Raw genomic sequence first — 19,631 nt, 5'->3', positions numbered from 1 at the left:
TAGTAATTGCTTCTATTGCAAATTCAGAGTGCAAATATATACCCTGAACTGTAACCACACAGAGAAGTTAGGCTATCAACACTAGTTAAGCTATGGAAAAGTGGTTAAAAACATATTGCTAGTTCATAAATAAGTTTTTCAAGAGTAAGATATTCTAAAAATACTTATTTATAACAATTCGAACCTCATTTATTAGGCAACTCAAATATAAAACATTTTCCTACCATATCAAGTTTTTTGAACACTGTCAACAAAAATAGCACTAAATTTTGCTATTTGAAACTTTGCCATTGACAATTCAAGGTATATTCCAATTCAGGGTATATATTTGCACATTAGGGGGGTGGGGGTGGGTAAATTTGAATTTGCAGTAGAAGCAATTATTATATTTATAAAGAGCATAAAAAAGGCATTGAGTGGTATGTTCACTTCATTTATAAGTCAATAATAGCCTATGAACTGCAAAAAATTTGCTGGTTAGGCTAGGAAAATCAAATCTTCAGTAATGAGTCCAGGGCTAAAACATACTCTTGGAAGGTACCTATTGCCAAGCTTCTATGTTAACCCTCTTCTTAATTCTAAGTCTTAGAAACTTGCCTACTTGACAGGTCTATACCTATTAAAATGTTGACAAAACAATTTATACAGTTTTCAAGATATGCAAATACATTTCCTAAATTTTGGAAAAAAATATTGATATGGCATAAAATTCTACTCAAATAACAGGAATTGCATTTTCAGAACTAAAGCCAGAGAAAATAGAAACTGATAACTGAAAATTAAGGTAATATGTTGTTTTGTCAAAATTTCAATATGTATAGGACCTGTCATGTAGGCAAATTTCACTCTAGAGGGAGAAGGAGTGAAGGTAGAGGCTTAAAAATATCTTCCCAGGACATATTTTAGCCTGTAAACCCAACCCTGAAAGTTTCATTTTCCTAACCTAACCCCTTTCCAGGACAGCCAAAAGCAGCTAAAGTAGAATTTTACCTTAATTCTTAGTTATCAGTTTCTTTTTCTCTGGTTTTAGTTCTGAACAATGCAATTCCTGTTATTTGAGTAAAATTTGAAGCAGTATGAATTGGTCTTTTCTAAATTTAGGAAATGTATTTGCAGATCTTTGTAATCTCATAAATTAGGATTGAGCAAAGATGTGAAGCCTAGCTTATGTTTTGTGATAACATCTGTTGAGATGATTTTCCTGTCTGGCTGCTTATTACATCCTGGTTGAGAGTTCAAATATTCTCCAGTTGAAAAGGAATGTTAATGTTGCCACTGTCAATTTTGCACTTAAATGTGTGAGTTGACTCTGCAGATACTATGTCTTCTGAAGGTTGTTTCCATAGGTTGGCAACTCTCTGGCTAAAAAATTGACCTCTTTCTCTAGTGGAACAATGTTTTTTTGAATGTTCTCTGGACATGTGATGCAAGGGGTAAGCAAATAGAGGAGGAAGGGTAATTTTAGATATAGTCTAAATTTATGGGCAAGAATCACTTCTCCTTGTTTTCTTCTATATGTAAGTGTGGGGGTTTAAGAAGATTCATAAATCATTCATAAAAATTTGCTGCAATCCACTAATTATCTTAGTTTCTCTATGCTGTACTTTTTCAGCACTTCTTTGTGTTTCTGGAAAAGGGGTGCCATAGACATTTCAGCCTCAAGTTGTAGTCAATCCGGTTCCTCATATAATTTCATAAATGCTCTACAATGCTAGCTTGAGATTCTCCTTTTGATGATGGCAAGGGATTGAAAGGTAGATTATGACACAGTCCTGATATGAGTTCTGAAATTCAATCTATCATCAACAGTGGCTCTAAGATCACTTTCTTAAGGAACTGCCAAAATATCAATACTTGCTTGTCTTATTGCTAAAGCTGCATTGCTTTACTTTCACCCCTCTCTAATAGATAAATATAGAACCCATTTGAAATATTCTCATTATGTTTTACAATAGCATAGTGATGTATTTAGGGGGAGGGGGTAGCCCCCCCCCAATTTTTTTTTTTTAAGAGTTTAATGTCTTGCTCTCAGCAGTCCCTTTTGAATTTTTGTTGCATACTCAGATGGGAGTGCTGCTCAGCCACAAAATTTCTCCTCTTTACATATCTTTTATATACCTGTCAAGATTGTATATTTTGAAGATTTCTCTCATGTCCTTAGCTGAGAATTGTCACTCCCTTGGTCATTCCATCCCTCTACTCAAGGCTTTGACAATTCTTAGTTCACACTTATTGTGGTTGTATTTCATCTAGTTGAAAGTTGTGTAAGCTATTTTGCTAATATTTGACTTAACATGACTCAGTGATATTAAAAAAGAAAGCACAATATATGAAAAATATAGGATAAAAAACTGTCTACACTCTCTTAATTATATTTTTCAAAACCCTTGTGTGTAGTTGATGAAAATGGTCCTTACTGTTCCAGAAATAGAGGCAATGATAGAAGGTATTCAGCTAATCTCATTCCTGGCAAACCCATTCCAGTCAAAAGGATTACTAATGAATAGTCTTTTTTTTATTCCAGCTTTGTGCAACATTTTCCTTTTTTCATGTATTTAAATGCTGGAAAAAGATTGAATACTAACAATGAAACAGATTTGCCATATAAGAACATTGCATTGAAGCTAATCATCCTTTTCGGTTTTCTATAGATGCAGATCTACAATCGTTGTCAACTATGTTGGCCAGCATGAAACACTCAACAATGCTTTAAATTTCTTACTTTGCTTCATATTCTAATAGAATAGTGTACTTGTAAATCCTACCCATAGTAATACACTAACTTTCTTTAGCACCTCAGAAAAGCAGAAATTCTGAAAACTTTTTGTAGTTAAACAGTTTATTTGTAGTTATAAAGTGTGGTTAAATCCCACTTTCTAGGGCTATAATGAGAGAAAGGTTGAGATGGCTAGGGCACATTCTGTAGATGAAGGATGACAGATTGTTGAAGATTGTCCTTTTTGGCCAACTGTCCAGGGCTAAATGGAAAGCAGGTCATTTGTAGTTGGGGTAGGAGGATGTCACAAAGAAAGCTTTAAGGGAAATGGGAACTTTCTGGGTGGGTGTAAAGAGGGAGACTTGCTTGGCACTGTGGTGAGTTTTTAGTAGTAGTAGTAGCTATAAAGCAGCTGCTGTAAGTCTATAACTCTATCAGAGAAGCTATGCTGCATAGCAAATTGTTTTTTTTTACAAAGTTTTTAGGATATAAATATATTACCTTAATTCACACTTCAGAGCAACATAAAGTCCAATGTTGGATTTTTTTGGATCTGTTGTTGAGATGGCAGTTAAAACTTTACACAAAACATAAAAAAACAGGGTTGTGACTGTGCTTACAGCTCAGTGACATGCCTTCTGGCTAAGAGTTTGCTAGAATAGATGCAATTTAAACCCAGTTGGTGATAGTGACCACAGATAGGTATGATCAAGGGGATCATTCTTCTGTAGCAGAGTAGACACCACCACAGAACATAAATTTCTGATAGAGTATGTGAGTTGGTTGGGTATGACAATCAGCATCCTAGCACAACTCTTTTGTATATGCATAGATATTAATCACTATTTATGAGGCACAGATGATGGGCAGCTCCAGTTGTATCTTGAAAGTTTGGTTTCCCATTCTTTGTTGAGTCTCCTTTTAAAACTTCAGTTGATGTTGAAGACACTGTCTCCTCACTTAAACAGTTCTAATCATTGATGACCCTTTGGCTAAAGAAGTCTTGTCTGATTCTAGAGTTAATTCTGGGCTTATGAAGCTCCTTAGAATGACCTTGTGTTTGTCTTTCTTTGGGTAACTAGGTAAAGAGCTTATTTTGGGGTTGGTTGACAAATTTATATGTGAGTAGTATGTCACTCCGCCTGCATTGGAAGGTCAAAGATGGGAGTTTTAGGATGAATAGCCTTTCACTGTATGGTTTCTCACCAAGTCCAGTGATGCACTTGGTGGCCTCCTTTATACACCTTCAATCCGCTGTATATCACCTTTGTAAAAAGGACCAGCAAGGCAGGTTCAAACTATTGAGGCAGGTTTGAGGAGCTTAGATTGTCTGATTGGTCTTTCTTCCTCAAATTCAAACACACAGAAAGGGGAAGATTTTTTAATTTTCTTGTTAAAGATGGGGTGAAATGAAGATGGATACAAGAACTGGAGTTATGGTGACTGCTTTATAATTTCCAACTTTCTTTTCTCATAACTCAAACTGAAAAAATAGCTTAAACAATTGTTGCTCATTTTAACCAACAATATGTGCCATAAAATCCTTGTTGAGTAAGAGAAGAGGATTGTTCATGGGCCAACATGCAAGAACAGATTATCTGACAACCAAAGTTGTATTTTCTGTCCCCTTTCTTCTGAGGCCTTGATTCTTTGTCCCATTTTTTGAACCAAGCCCTTTTTCCTAAGGTTAGCAAAGAAAGGAGAACAGTATGAAGTCAGTTCTCCTATCCCCTCATGGAATTAGCATAAGAATCAAATAATATACAAAATGTAATGGGAAATTATGCAGCTGTGAAATTATGCAGGTTTACAAGAATTGAAAACTCATTTTGGAGTTGAAGATTATGAAATAGAGTTAAATTCCAGTAAAAAATAAGAATGTGAATTAGGTTGTTTTTTGGTCTTGGTCTGAGGAAATAGGCCTCGGAGCTCCTTTGTCAAATAAGTAGAAAGGGAAGAGGACTTAGGAGAAGGACCTGTGATCATTTTTAACAAAAGAAGGATAACATTCATTAATAGAGTCAATTTTAAAAAGTTAGGGTAATGTTGATTAAGATTGAAAAAAAATTATTTTGTGCTTCAGTCTCAAAAAAATATTTAAATGCTGTAGTTTGAAATTTGTGAATTAAATCAACTTTTCAAGTTAATTTGTCTAACTATTGGAATAACTTCTAAGCCAAAGCATTAATAACCCCTTTTATGAAATAGATCAGCATTCAGAAGACACCTCAGTCATTGCACCCATAATCACCTTGCTTGATATTGGCTTGGAGTCCTTTGATAACCTTGATTAGATTTCTGATGCTTGAAAGTTGGACTTAATTTGTAGGTACTGGAAACCAAGAAAGGACTTCGAATTTCCAGAAATAGTTAACTGGAATGTCTAGGGTGTAGTGACAAAATGTTTTCGTTTTCAAAGTACATGGCTCCAAATGTCCTCATGGTTGATGTTCAGCCCTTCAACAGAAGGTGCATTCTATAAACACTGCTTCCTATTTGCCAAATCTGAGACCAGTAAAAGCTCACATCAAACACTTGGATGGTTAGTTTGGGGCCATATACTGACCTTAAAGATGCTCTCATTGACTTCAATTATAATGATAAAAGATGGTATCTTGTTATTGCAGCACAAACATCTATGATGTTTATCAAAATACAAGAAGGAAAAAGCATTCCAATTGACCAGCAGTTGAATCTGTAAGAACCTTGTAAAGGATTAAAACCAAGAAATTTTAAGATTAATTGTCCAGACTATTCTATTTGTGGTTTTCATGAACTAGCCCAGCAGGGTCTTTGTGAAAAAAGGGATCTCCTTACAAAAAGTAGTAAAAATATAGGGGTATTCAGAGGGTTGTTATGATTAATAATGGATTGCAGAAATGTAAATTGTGGGAGTATTTTACCTTACCTTAAATTGCATGTCCAGTCAAATAAGGTGGAGTGGAGCCTTCTGCGGAACACCTTGCTGGTGGTGTGACATGACTAAGGTGTGGTGTCCCAGGTTAGCCTACACTCTTCATTGACTCAGTCCTGATCAACTCCTTTCTTGAACGCATCTATGGTTTGGGACTGGATGGTGGCTTTGGAGAGGCTGTTCCAGTAAGGGACAGCACATACAGAGAAGAATTGTTGGTGCTCATGTCGAGGGCAATGGGGGACTTGCAGCTTCTTTGTGTGACCTCTTGTTGTACTTGCAAGGGATGAGGACAAAAATTGACTTGAGAGGTTGTTTTCTAGCAGTTTGCAAGTAGCAATTGCATCTCCTCTCTTTCTTCGATACACTAGGGCGGGGAGTTTGAGGGACACAAGGTGTTCCTCATATGGCTTGTCTTGCAAAGCTGGTATGAGCTTTTTTGTTGGTCTTTGGACACTCTTGAGTGCTTTAACATCCATTATATAATGGGGAGACACTAGGGTCATTCCAAATTCTAGGTATGGACATACAATAGCTTTGTACAGCCTCTTGGCCACACATAGCTTCATGGTGGTAAACATTCATCTTATGAGCCCTAGGGGTCAGTTTGCTTTAGCAACTTGAGCTTGTGTGTGGCTGTGGGATTTGAGTTCGTGATTGACAATGATCCCTAGGTCCTTTTCCTCACTTACAGCTTCAAGTAGGTTATCACCATTATGGCAAGGTCATCTAGGGTTTCTGTTTTCAAGATTCAGGACTTTGCGTCTTCACACGTTGAACTGCAAACCCCAATCAGATGACCATCTAGATAGTTGATCTAAGTCTTCCTGCAATGTTGAGTGATTGGGGCTACCTTGAACCTGTCCTAAGAGCTTGCAATTATTAGCATATAGTTTCATTGGGTTGTTCTGGTTAGTTTTACAGTCATTAATATATATGCTGAACAATTTGGGCCCCAAGATTGTGCCTTTTGGGACTCCACTAATGACAGGAATTTCATCTGAATGAACAGTTTTACTGGTGGCGTCAACTACTACCCTCTGAGTTCTTCCGGTAAGAAAGGCTTCAATCCAGGCAACTATATCCTCATGTACCATGTCTGCTTCCATTTTCTGGAGAAGAAATTGATGCTGTACTTTATCCAAGGCTTTTGATTGATCAAGCAATATGCATCCACCAGAAGGCCATCATCCAAGAGTCTTGTCACACAGTCATATGTTTCAATGAGGTTTGTGTCAATTGAGCAACCTTTATGGAAACCATGCTGACTTTTTGAAAGTGACTGATTTCTTTCATGGTGAAAGACCAGCACATCATTTATGATGCTCTCAAAGACCTTGCATACAACAGAAGTGAAACCTATAGGGCATTAATTACTGGCTTGGTCCTTTCTCCTTTTCTTGAAGATGGGCTTGATGTTGGCCTGCTTACAGTCACTTGGGAACACTTGGAAGTTAGCGACATCCCAAGGATCACTGCTAGTGGCTGAGCAATTTGTTCAGCTGCTTCTTTTAATAGTCATGAAAAGCAAATGAAGTATGCATCTCCTCTAGTGCAGAATGATATCATTGATAGTGTAGGCAAAGTCATTTGGGATGCAATTTTGAATAGAGCAAAAGTTGTGAGGTATTTTTCAATATTGACTGATGAGATGGGTGGTGTAACTTCAAAAGAACAGCTTATTCTTATCATCTGCTTTTATGATAATTATCAAATAGAAGAAAGGGTTTTTTTTGTGTTTCTACACTGCAAATTACCTGAATGACATAGGTCTTGCAAAGTATATTATTAGACTGCTTAGTTTGGATTCAACATGAACAAGTTAGTTCAAATTGGTTTTGATGGAGGTAGTAGCATGTCCAGTTTGTATGAGGGTGCTCAAGCAGAGATACAAAAGCAGTACTCACTTGCCATTTACATGCATTGTGCTTTGCATTATTTAAGCCTTGTCCTGGTGAAGGCCTCCAGACTGGACCTTATTCAAATGCTATATAGATACTTGCAAGAAGTTGTTGTTTTTTACTATTCCTGTAAAAAAACTTAGCCATTAGCTTCTGCTCTGCCACATACAAAAATATCAATATCTACTTTACTTTTGTGACATATAATGGGTTGAAAGGCAAGATAATATTGTCTTTTTTCCGGATCTTTTTCCTGCTATAGTTGTAGTACTGGAGAGATTTGTGGACAACCAGTCCAACACAGTCTAATAGCAAAAAGCCAACTCCTTTGTAGCAGCCATCACCTAGTTCAGCTTCATTCTCCCTCTGATTCTTGTGAAAAGGTTAGGTCGATTATGCTAGCAACATTTGTTTTTCTGCAGAAGGAAGGTTTAGTGTTACTTACCTATTATGAACATATCGGTCTATGCATGTCGGTATGAAAAGAGCTAGTGGAAGCACATTTTCCTTCTTTTAATGGAAAAGCTGTCTAGACAGCTGAAAGTGTTGGGACACGCACCTCAATACTGAGACGCCAATGTTGGTTCTTCTCCTCTTCAGACACTTCTCTTTTTTAACAAAAAATGTGTCTTTCTCCATGCCCCAAGCAGGTATTTGAAGGACTTGATATGAGATTTCTTAACAACCAAGCTACAAAATTTCAAATCAACCTTTCTTCCCTCGTTTTATTGCTGATTCTGTGTTAGCTGAGGTTGTGACAAAGCTGAAAAAAAATATAAGCAGTTCTGTTTCTCCTAGACTAGCCCTCTTTGCTGAGTTAACTATCTGTCAAGCCAAATGGAGGTCTATAGGTGAGTCTCATCCTAATAAAGTTTCTGAAACTCTTGGTGCAAGCAACAGCTGTTTTTCTCCAACTGTATATTCACTCTTTATTGTATTCTCCATGTTATCATGACTTCTGTGGGGTGTTTATTTGGCATACTAAAGCAGCTTAAAACATACCTCCATAAAGGAGACAGGAGAAGGCAGGATGAATGGTCTTGGACATATGTCTATTAATTGCAATATCAGGGTGGATACTGCTGATGTTTTCAGTGACTTTGGGAGGAAATCAAGACATATTAAAATATAAGAAGTATTTACAGTGCTTATGTTGTTTTGTATCTGATTCAAGGATTAGCAAAATTAGAGCTCTTAGTTCAGTTGATTGAACTCATCATTTTATCTTTTTTTGTAGCATAGTAATAAATAAGCTCAAAACAGGGACTATGAGAGTAATATACTAAGTTGTTGGTAAGCTTATGGACTTCTGGTAGCTTTTACCTGCCCCCCCCCCCCCAGAAACAGAAATCATAAATATGCCACTACAATAGGGAATATACATTTTACAACAGGGAACGCTGCTCAATCAGCAAAGAATAGAGTAGTGCTGTTGTAAAATATAATGGAAATGTATAAAGTGGGCTGTATATTTAGCCATCAGGAGAGGGGATAAAGTCAAAACAATTTACATTTAGGAATGAGACAAGTAAGTATCTATGATTATTTCAAATTAGTTTTCAAAAATTTTTAGGATTTCATTCCAATGTGCCCCTAGTCTCAACCTTTCAATAGTGCTTTTAGATTGGATGCCTTTTTTGTGCATAACTTTTTTTCTTATTTTCACTGTCGCTAGGCTAGGCCCAGTTCTGTTTTGTAAACTTGACAAGGCATTTCTAAATTAACTTACATTGTCAAAGAAGATTATTTAGGATAATTTGGGGCAATTAAGATAATATATGTATTCTTTGTTTCATAGTTTACCTCTGTTTTCCTGCTTGTGTTTTTTTTCTTATTGTAAATAATTGAGTAAATTTTTCAAATGTTTGATTAATTTACTAACTGCAAGATATACACAGTGTTTTTGGTTAAACTCACTTATAGGACAGAAATCAGATTGAAAAAAAATATATTATTTGGTTCCCTATTCAAAGCTCTTTTTGGTAAAAGTCTTGTGCTTGACCTCTTCTGAACTAAACACAAAATAACAAAGAGGCAGAACCTTTTTGATTCCTTGTTCACCATTGTTTCAAAATATAACGATTGCTGCCTTGACAATTGCATCCTGGCCCCTCAAATGGGGCCAGACAGCCTTAGGCTGTGTGTAGATTTTAGCTGATTCTTTTGTTTGCATTATTTGTTGGCATTTATTTGTCAGTGCAAATATCAATATGATACTGAATATGTTAATTGAATACAATCTTTAGTATTTTTTGCTCTTCTGAGTTAATTTGCTAGTAAAATGGTGTATTCCATGGTAACCTCAGAATGAGAAAAAAAATAACATTTGGAAATTTTACAAGTCAACAAAGTCATTGTCAAGTGCTGCTGCTTGCCTTCACAGTTTCAAAAAGAATTGGAATAGTTTTAATTCCTTGATTTGGAAGGCTAAATGATTATCATTTTCAGGAATTTTTGAATTGCAGAAAGAACATTTCAAAAACTTGGCAAGTGATTAATTCTGTCCTCAGACCTCTGTTTCCATCTTCTTGTTTTCCTCCAAGTTTGATGGTTGATGGCTCAGTTGTTCAGGGTGAACTTAATGTTCAAGAGGCTTTTACCTCCTATTTTGCAAATGGGAGAAAAACAACTTCTTCTTCAGTAAACACCTATCTTGTCTAAGCCTGATTTAAAATCATATTTTTGCCCAACTTGTTGAAACCAATCATCCTAGAGTCAGTTTCTGAGATTGAGATAAGTAGGGCTGTCAATTGGTTAAAAGGTTCAGGATCTTCTGATTCTGATTGTATACCCACCAAGGTGGAGAAATTCATTCTTCCTTTAATTTAGCTATTTTGCTTTTAGCTCTTTATGATAATTAACATATAATTTGAGCAATTAAAGGGAATATACTACTTCATTTTATTCCTTTTTTTATATTTAGTTTTATTGATTTTCTTTTTGTTTTTATCTTGCAGGTTCAAAGATGACATCTTGGACGTCTTTCAAAGATCTTCTAAAGCTTTCTGAATCAGTAATTTTGGGTAGAAATCATGAGTTGTTTCCTGATTTTGAGTCAATGCTGAGGAAGCAGCAGGGAAATTTTTACACCATTCTGAAAAATCCGGTATGTTTGCTTCTTAAAAAAAATTATAATAGAACAGAATTTATTGATACTCATGCACACGGTCAATTGTTTTAATGGGATAGGAGGTCTCCCCCCCCGCCCCCGGCACCCCCTTTCCTTGTCATCATTCTTTATTATTTTATCTCTCAAAAAGTAAAATAGACTACCTGTTTTAAAATTAGACAAGTGTTTTCTCCTGTTTATAAGACACGTTTTTCGCTACATCTGATCCTCTGCTCTGGGAAGTAGTTAGACACTTGTCTGTCAGCAACAGCAACACTTTAAGAAATTTTAATAATAAGTTTCTTGTGAATTATTGTCTCGATTAACCAGTAGCTGTACTGAACCCCTCGTGCTCAAAATTCTCCTCAGGACCATACTGTGGTGTTTCTTTTGTGGAAGTTTTCCCCACTGTAGAGTGCAGACGGTCCGGTATCATACTATTATCCTTTCCTATTTAGCTTAAAGCTTATTCAAAAGGCAATGCAAAGAACTCCCCCTAAAAAAAGGTCCCTCCAGATCCCACCCCAAATACTAATGAAATGGATCCATTTTTGCCCCATCCTGGCTGGTCAAGCTCCCTATCACAAAGCTCACATGAAAGCTCAAATTCTGAGAATAGGACAATGATCAGTGTTGGAGCAAATGTCACTATAGATGATAATGGTTTTCAAAAGGTCCTTTCTAGGAGCTTCAAAAAAGGAAAAAACATCCCCAATCAAAAGTATTTCCCCTCCTCCTTTCCAAGATTATCCTTCCCAAAACTTAGGAATTTACATCAGAATTTCTCCAAATACCCCCTTTGAAATAACAAAGATTACTAGAATAAGGGTTGCAATTTTCAATATGTTAAAATCAATGTTTTCTCTTAACATTCACCGTGATGGATCTTTGCTAATATCTGTCCAAGATCAGAAATCAGCTGATACAATACTTAATCTAAAATCTCTTCTGAATACCCCAATTAACTAATCTAAATGGAACCCAAAACAATCCCCAACAAAAATAGTAGTATATAATGTTCCCCTAGAAATAACAATTCAGGAGTTAAAAGAAGGGCTCACAGATAGTGCTGGTAACACAATCCTTGTAGAAGATGTCAATCAACTGGGTAAACCAAACTCTAATGGAATAAAAACAAATAGATGTTTGTTATTTAAGCTGAAGGAAAAAATTAATATCTCAGAAAAGCTATTCCTATTTGGGCAAATCAAACCGCACAAGGAATACAAGCCAAAGCCTATCCTGTGTTAGAAGTTTCTGAAAATGGGACACACAACAAATAAATGCAATGAAGTTCTCCTAGCCTGTAGTAAATGTAAAGGGTCCCATCCTAAAGAGTTTACAACTTGCAACAACACTCAGCCTACATGTATCAATTGTAATGGCCCACATGAATCCACCAATAAATCACAATGCCCTGCATATATGGAAAGAGCACTAACACTCCAAATAGCAACAGAGAAGGCCATCCCATACCCTTTTGCAGCTATGGAAGCAAATGCTGCCCAATCACACCAAATAAAACCTATATTGAAATCAAATAAAACTCCCAAGTCAAACACTCCCAATGCATACTCCTTACAAAACACCATCCTTTAAGCCCCCCAGCTCACATCTCTATCAGAAAGAATCACCAAGCCAACAAGCCTCCTTGCCTAGTGAGATGAGGTCGGCCTGGCAACCCCTCCCAACAAGAAACAAACCAGAAAACTACCAGGAATTAATCCCTTAACTGACAAACTGGATGCACAGCCAAACATGCAAACCCCAAATATTCATTCTAAACTGCAATGCAGTTTAGGCCATGAATATACAACAACAACAGAAAACAAAAATCATTGCTGAATTGGCAAAACTCTACATCCCTAATCATATACCCATTCAAGCAAAAAAAGATTTTGCTCTACTATCAACAAAGCTGAACATTGATACACAGTCATATGAAAAATAAATCAACAACACAACATGTATCAATACTCCAGTGGAACATAAGATCACTTACAGAAAATAAGTTAAATGAACTAATATCTTTTATGAATAATAATTCCATCAATATTGCTTGCCTCCAGGAAACTCATTTAACCCAAAATCAACAAATTAAGTCTCTGGGATACACTATCCTGAGAAAGGATAGATCATCAGAGAGAAAAGGAGGTGGAGTAGCTTTAATAGTTAAAAATAATATAAAATTCTGTGGCATCAACTTTCCAGATTTTGTAATTGATGTTGATGCAATTGGTATCAGTGTTTGGCTGAATAATACAAAAACTTACATAATAAGCTTTTATAACCCTAATGGCCAAACTACAGATGCCATGGATTTCTTTAGGTATATAAATAATTCTAATATGTTAAAAAATTATTATTATTTGTGGAGACTTTAATGCCCACAGCCTTTGTGGGGGAATAAACCAGCAAATAAAGCTGGTAAGTTCATTGAGCATATGACTTCAAATAATAATGAATTAGCTGTTGCTACTCCTCCAAACCTGAATACATATTTCAACCCCAAAAGTGGCAGTTTCTCTACAATTAACCTACAAATTGTGTCTTTCAATATTTTGAATAAAATCTATATAAATAAAATGGTTACTCTATGTACAGACCATTTTGTCATAGTTTGTTTCCTAAACGAAGCTGCTGAAACCCTATCACATAACTCCAAATATATTAACATTAAAGCAAATTGGCCTAAGTTCCAAAATAAGTTAAATGATGAAATTACAAGTTTCACCCAAAATTCATGCATTTCAAACGCAACAGCTGACACACATGCTGAAGTTTTGGCATCTTTACTAATAAATACAGCTAATCATGCTATCCCCACGACAACACCCAGGAAAACCTTCCCTAAACATATTCCCAAAGCATGGTGGACAAATGAGTGCCAAAATATATGGAGAACAAAAAAGGCTGCTAAGAGAACATTCTTAAAAAAACAACACCTACTACATATTTAAAAAAATTAAAAGCAGAATCTAATCCAAAAATGACCATAATAAATGCTAAATATAACTACTGGAACAATTTTGCAAACAATCTCTACAGAGGAACACATGAGCCAATTATACATAAAGTCATAAGCCACATCTTTGGGAATAAGACTTCCCCCAACCCACTCCTGTATGAGCTTATACATAATAATGCCCATTATGACACTGATAATGAAAACGCTAAGCTATTTCCCACTCTTTTTGTTAATAATTTAACTTAAAGCAACTGTAGCAAAATACCCCCAAGTTTCAAGAACCCAAGTTCCCGAGCTTTCCCAAGATCTGATCATAGAATCATCTCATTTTTAGTTCAGGACATGAATAATGTAATACACCATATTAGGACCAAGACTAGTGTCAGCTATGAAAACATACCCCCTACATGGATAAAGAATCTCACCCCTTCATACAAACAGGAACTTATAAATTGTTATAATCATGCTTGGGCTTCATCTATGTTCCCCAATATCTGGAAATGTTCGTCTCTCTTACCAATCCTACAGAAAAATAAGTCCAAAAATAACCCTGAGTCCTATAGGCCCATAATGATTACTACTGTGATGGAGAAAACAATGGAGAAAATGATCTATTACCGACTCCTCTGGTTTGTTGAAAAAAATAATATGATCCCTCACACTCAAACTGGCTTTAGGAAACACCTCTCTTCAACAGATGCTTTCATATTGTTAACAAATGCAACAAATGAATCAATCTCAAAAAATAATGCGCTAGTTGCAGCTTTCCTAGATTTTGAAGGGGCATATGACAATGTGAACCACTTAATCCTTTTAATTAAACTTGCAAACCTTGGACTACCCCCCAAGCTAATATCTTCTATACAATATTTTAGAGAATCGCAAAGTTTCTTTGTTTGTGTAAGTTTAGCCTTTTCACCCCAGAAGACATTGGCCAAAGACCGTCCCCGGGGAGCAGTCCTCAGCTGCCTCCTTTTTCTCTGTTTCTCTGGGGCACGAACCTCCCTCACACAAGCCTATAATATGCTGATGATCTGGTACTATGGTCATCGGGCAACACCTTTGAGAATGCAGAGTCAAAGCTGCAAAAGTCACTTTTCCAATTTGAAAAATTCTCTCAACATTCAGATTTACCCATTGCACCTACCAAGTCAAAAATAATCCAATTTTACCGAAAGTGAAATCATATTAATGTAAGAATAACTCAAAATGAAACAACTATTCCAGATGATAATCATATTTAATTATCTAGGTCTCATGCTAGACCAAAAACTTAATTTCCACCTCCACTTGTCAAACACAATAAAAAAATGCTATAGAAAAACAAATACACAAAAAAAACTTCATTCAACACACTGGAGCTCTAAGGAGATAACCTTACTCCGGTTCTATAAATTACATATAAGAACCCATATTGACTATGGGCTCATCGTCTATGGTGCATGTGCAAAGACCGAGATGCAGAAAATTGAAACAATACAAAACGATATAATACGTCTCTTATTTGGTCTTAGGAAACCCACAAGCACCAAGTTTCTGCTTATGGAGAGGGGTTTAACAACAATAAGGGTGAGACGTAGCTTTCTCTTGATAAAACATCTTACAAAAATTGAATCAAATAGCTCACACACCCTACATAATTGGTTAAGAAATCCAGCCATGTATAGAGGCATCGCAGATGAGTATGCCAATATTCAGAGGAAGTTCCCTGTACCGGCAAAGTCTGTTGCACCTACTTTCCCCCACTCCCCTCCATGGAATTGGTCAATTCCCATAATAAATACCGATTTCTCTAAGTGGACTAGAGATTTAACCCCCATTGATTTTGCCCAGAAAAATTTGCTTAACTTAGTACAATTACTTCTAAAAACCATTTGTAAATATTTGTTGTTGGGTCCAAAATGAATGCAAAGGTAGTGTGTAGTACCCTCCTTCGTCACCTGAAAATTGCAATTGATTGTCAGATTGTATAACATTATATCTATAATGTCTGCAGAGATAAATGCCATAATCCTGGCATTAGAACATATTTTGGAAATTAAACCCTGGATTGCTAATTCAAATAATATTATAGTTTATTCTGACTCTTTATCAAGCCTTGAGTTGCTTTCTTCAGCTCCTCAGTATAAGCTGGATATTGACACTTATCATTGTCTTAGTATTATAGATGATCTTGCTTCAAGTGGCATAAGAACTTATCTTCAGTATATTCCTAGCCACTCTAGTATAAGTGGTAATCATCAGGTTGGTGAAATAGCAAAAAATTCTATAAATATTGACCAGCCAAGTGGGAGACCAATCCCCATTAGAGATATTTACCGATGGAGACTATCTGATATTATGTTTAATAAGAAAAATCCTACTCTTTCCTTCTTTCCCAATAAGTACTTTTCTAAAAATTTATCACAGAATTAGTTCTGGAACAAATGGACTAAACTTTCTTGCAGTCTCATATCAGTTTCCTAATTCAAGTTGCAGGTGTTCCATGTCCCCTCTGCGCATATATTGCAATTTGAATAATGAAAGGAACGACAACTTCCTTTTTAAATGTAATATGCTAATATCTGCACAACACACTCAACATTGTAAATCGTTAAAGAAGTTCTATAAACAACAAATCTCACTATCAGTCAAGAACCCAGCCCGACTATTCATGCACACAGAGCACATAAATCTATATTTATCATCTTATATTTGAACTCCTTGAGTCGAAAGATCTACTGAAAGATATTTGAGAATATCTAATAAATAAGAGACAACCAAGCCAGTAGCTCTGTAGCCCACAGAGTGAAGCAAAAGGAAAATGGCTAAATAGTATCAACTGAAAAGCCCGCCTCCTGTGAAATAGAAGAAGAAAGAGACAATATTAGGAGTCTGCACTTTGCTCAGATTGACAGCTATTTAAACCATTGACAAAGGAGAATTTTTGTATCTTCCCATCAGACTAGCCCAGTCATTGCTCTGTTCAACAATGAATTTTCAACTTTTATGCTGCTTCAATGACTTTTTCAGGTTTTATCCTATTAAATACATTTTGAAATTGTTTTGTCAATAGGTGCACACACCTAAAGTTTAAGGGGGTAGAAGGTACTATGTAACTTTTTTTTTGTCAGAAGATTGGGGCCAAACATGAAAAAACAAGTATTTCTGGGTTATAATTAGCAAATTTTTCTAGAACAGTGAGTCCTTCTATCGTTTTTTTGGTAAAGGGAGGGGGGTGGTTACAGAAAACGGTTACAGTTGGGTAGAATATGGGGAGAATCCCCTCCCTATTGAACTGCGCTTGCCCCTTCCTTACACACATAAACTTGTTTATGATTGCCAAACATAAAGCTGCTTACTAATTGTAAAGATGTGCTGGCAAGTAGGCTATTATACTTAGGGGGGTCAGTGTATTTTTTTTTGGGCTGGGGGGAGGGGGAGAGAAGAAAAAATAAAAAGCACATATGTAAAAAACAAAAAACAACATAAACTGCATTTGTAGGCAAAACATTTCTCAGGAGGTGTCTTTTGGACCAATCTTAGGGATGGTGAATTCCCTCCCCACATCTTGTGCAGGTTTGTTGACTAGTAACTTTCTTTGTTTAAGTCATGTTACAATGTAAGATGACTACTGGGCCAGATAGTTTTGAACGAATTTTACATTCGCAAATGTTTGTATAAATGTGGTTGGGCAACCAAGAATCAAAATTGGAACTCACAGATGAGGATCAATTTTTCACTTTTCATGTTCTCTCTTAAGATGTCGTTCTGTATTTAAGATATTATAAATATATTTAAAAAATTATAGAGCCATTGTTTGCTTCCTTGTATTTCAGTCATTCTGAAGATGTAAGTTTTGTATAGACAATAATTAGGCATTCACTAATCATGAGTGTATAGATGTGAATAATCATTTTAGTTGACAGGTTTTGTTCAATTATGCTTTCTATAATCAAAAGTAATTATATTCTTGTTATTACTAGAGAATTGAATGTAAAAACTCGATCATCCTTCTCTGTTGACCGAATTTATCTATTTTGTTCTGATTAATTAATGAATAATGTAATACCTATATATTTAGCTAATTATTATAGCTAATAAATTAGAAATTCTTTGCGTGTTTTGCATGGGCGCCAATAAGCTGAATTCGAGGGGGGGGGGCAAACCTCGTCTAATTGGCACTTTTAATGCTATATAATAGAAATCTCAGAACAAAAATATAAAAATAAGGCAGCATCATTCATCCAGGGGGGGGGGTGGTTGCCCCCTCCTTATGGGTGCCCATGGTGATTTGGGCTCCAAATTCACTTGTCCCTCATCCAAAGAAGTCGGTCATTATCAAGTAAAGTAAACCGCACAATGTGGAAACCGTTAGCATCCTATGGTGCTCGGCCTCATCCTGTCAGATTGGGATGCCCCTGGATCCATGATAATAAAATTTTATTTTGTATTTTAGGGAAACGGGACAAAAGCTTCTAAGTGTGAATAGTGAACCAGATTTACTATTATTAGTCATGTTATGACAAACTTATGGCTTCCCGCTAAAAATCTCTTTTTTTATCATCGTGGTTACCGCAGTATCTGCAACCTAGGAAAAAGAGATATAGCCTACAACATAGAAGAATTTAAATTCGAAAGTTATGACCTAGGAAAAGGTTTAAGGTGATAAATAATGAAAAAAATTGTATAGTAGAAGCAAACATCGCAAATATCTGATAAGGGGTGAAGTATCTTCCTCCTCCCCTCCAAGGTGGGATCAGACTGGAATCTAATTGTTGCTGTTTAAGCCTTTGAATCGTTGTGTGTGGAGATTTCGACACCAAAGCCAAGAATTGTCGAGAATTATATTTGAAAAATTAATGCATTTTTTTCACTCTGTGGGATACCATATTTAACAGCTTGTTGTACGAGTTAGAGAAAAGGTTCTTATAAGGAAAGTATTTTACTCTACTAACACTTTACAGCAATATAATTGTGGCAAGTAGTGGTGCCGCCGTGGAAAAAACTAATTATTTGAGAAATAAACTGTGCTGGGGAATCAAATTCTGGGTATTTAGATCTGGTAGGTATAGGAGCTTTGAGCAGGAATCCTCAGCTCCTTTGCTTCTTTTCTTGGAGAGATATAGATCCACTTCTTTTTGGTTCTGTGTATTTTGGAAAGTAAATGTCAAGCTATACAAAGTTTTGTCACACAAGTTTTGATTATGGGTAGGGGTGGCACATTGTTAAAAAGTGCCTTCTTTTGCGTTTTGATAAAACTGACATATCTGTTGATGCATCTTTAAAAAAGCCAATTCTTTTTCCTTTACCAACACACTAAACAGGCTACATAATTAAAGAAATATCTCCTGCTAAGAAAAAAAAATCTACATTTTTCAGAAACATCATTTTTTTCCGCCATCACTATTTTAATACCGTAATAAGAACATCTTCATTGGCAATTAAACCCGATATGTAGCAAGGGGGGACCCTCAGGCCTGTGCTCTTTCCAAAAATGTTTGAATTTAGTGACAATGTTTTAGTATATATTTCGTATAATTTTATTGGTCTTGGACTGATGACGAAGACCGCCAAGACATCCCAAAATAAGTGCCTAGCTTATCCTCTTTCCCCTTTTATCCAAGAATTCTATGGTTTACTAGAGATGTGATAGGTTACTATTTCCGATTTTTTTTCCCCTGCGTTTTATGCATTATTATATATTCGTGAATATATTAGTATACCAAATAGTCGGGGAGCCAAAGTTGAAAATCTGACAAAATAGCAATCTGAGGGGGACAAGTGATTTGAGAGAGGTTTTAGACTAAATCGACCATGCTGATTACGAATATCTCGGGAATATAAGCGCCAAAGGTGCGCTTGGTGGTTTTCTGCAACTAAGTTCGTTGATTTTTCTATTTCACTCAGACCAAGTCCAGCTTTCTACTAGAATATTGTAGTTGTCTTTTTTTATACCAAGCCAAAAAATTAGGCGATCGTTTATCTACCAAATCACTAAAAAAAAAAAAAAAAAAAAAAAAAAAAAAAAAAAAAAAAAAAAA

The 19,631-nt window shown here is 35.9% G+C and overlaps 1 protein-coding gene across 5 annotated transcripts in view; it reads left to right on the top strand.

Moving 5' to 3' along the window:
- Nup205 (nuclear pore complex protein Nup205) overlaps nt 1-19,631 on the top strand; it is a 171,102-nt gene that overhangs the window by 23,733 nt on the left and 127,738 nt on the right. For all 5 annotated transcript variants that reach the window (XM_089099638.1, XM_089099640.1, XM_089099637.1 and 2 more), the window contains exon 2: nt 10,489-10,637. In XM_089099638.1, coding sequence (XP_088955764.1) covers nt 10,497-10,637 — 141 coding nt within the window. In that variant the 5' untranslated portion in view covers nt 10,489-10,496. The remainder of the gene's footprint in view (nt 1-10,488; nt 10,638-19,631) is intronic.

The sequence above is a fragment of the Artemia sp. Qi Xiang Cuo genome, chromosome 13 (assembly GCF_049724085.1).
Source record: "Artemia sp. Qi Xiang Cuo chromosome 13, ASM4972408v1, whole genome shotgun sequence".
NCBI classification, from domain to species: domain Eukaryota; kingdom Metazoa; phylum Arthropoda; class Branchiopoda; order Anostraca; family Artemiidae; genus Artemia; species Artemia sp. Qi Xiang Cuo.
Note: the sequence above shows the minus strand (reverse complement) of the source record. Positions and strands in the feature narration are given on the sequence as shown.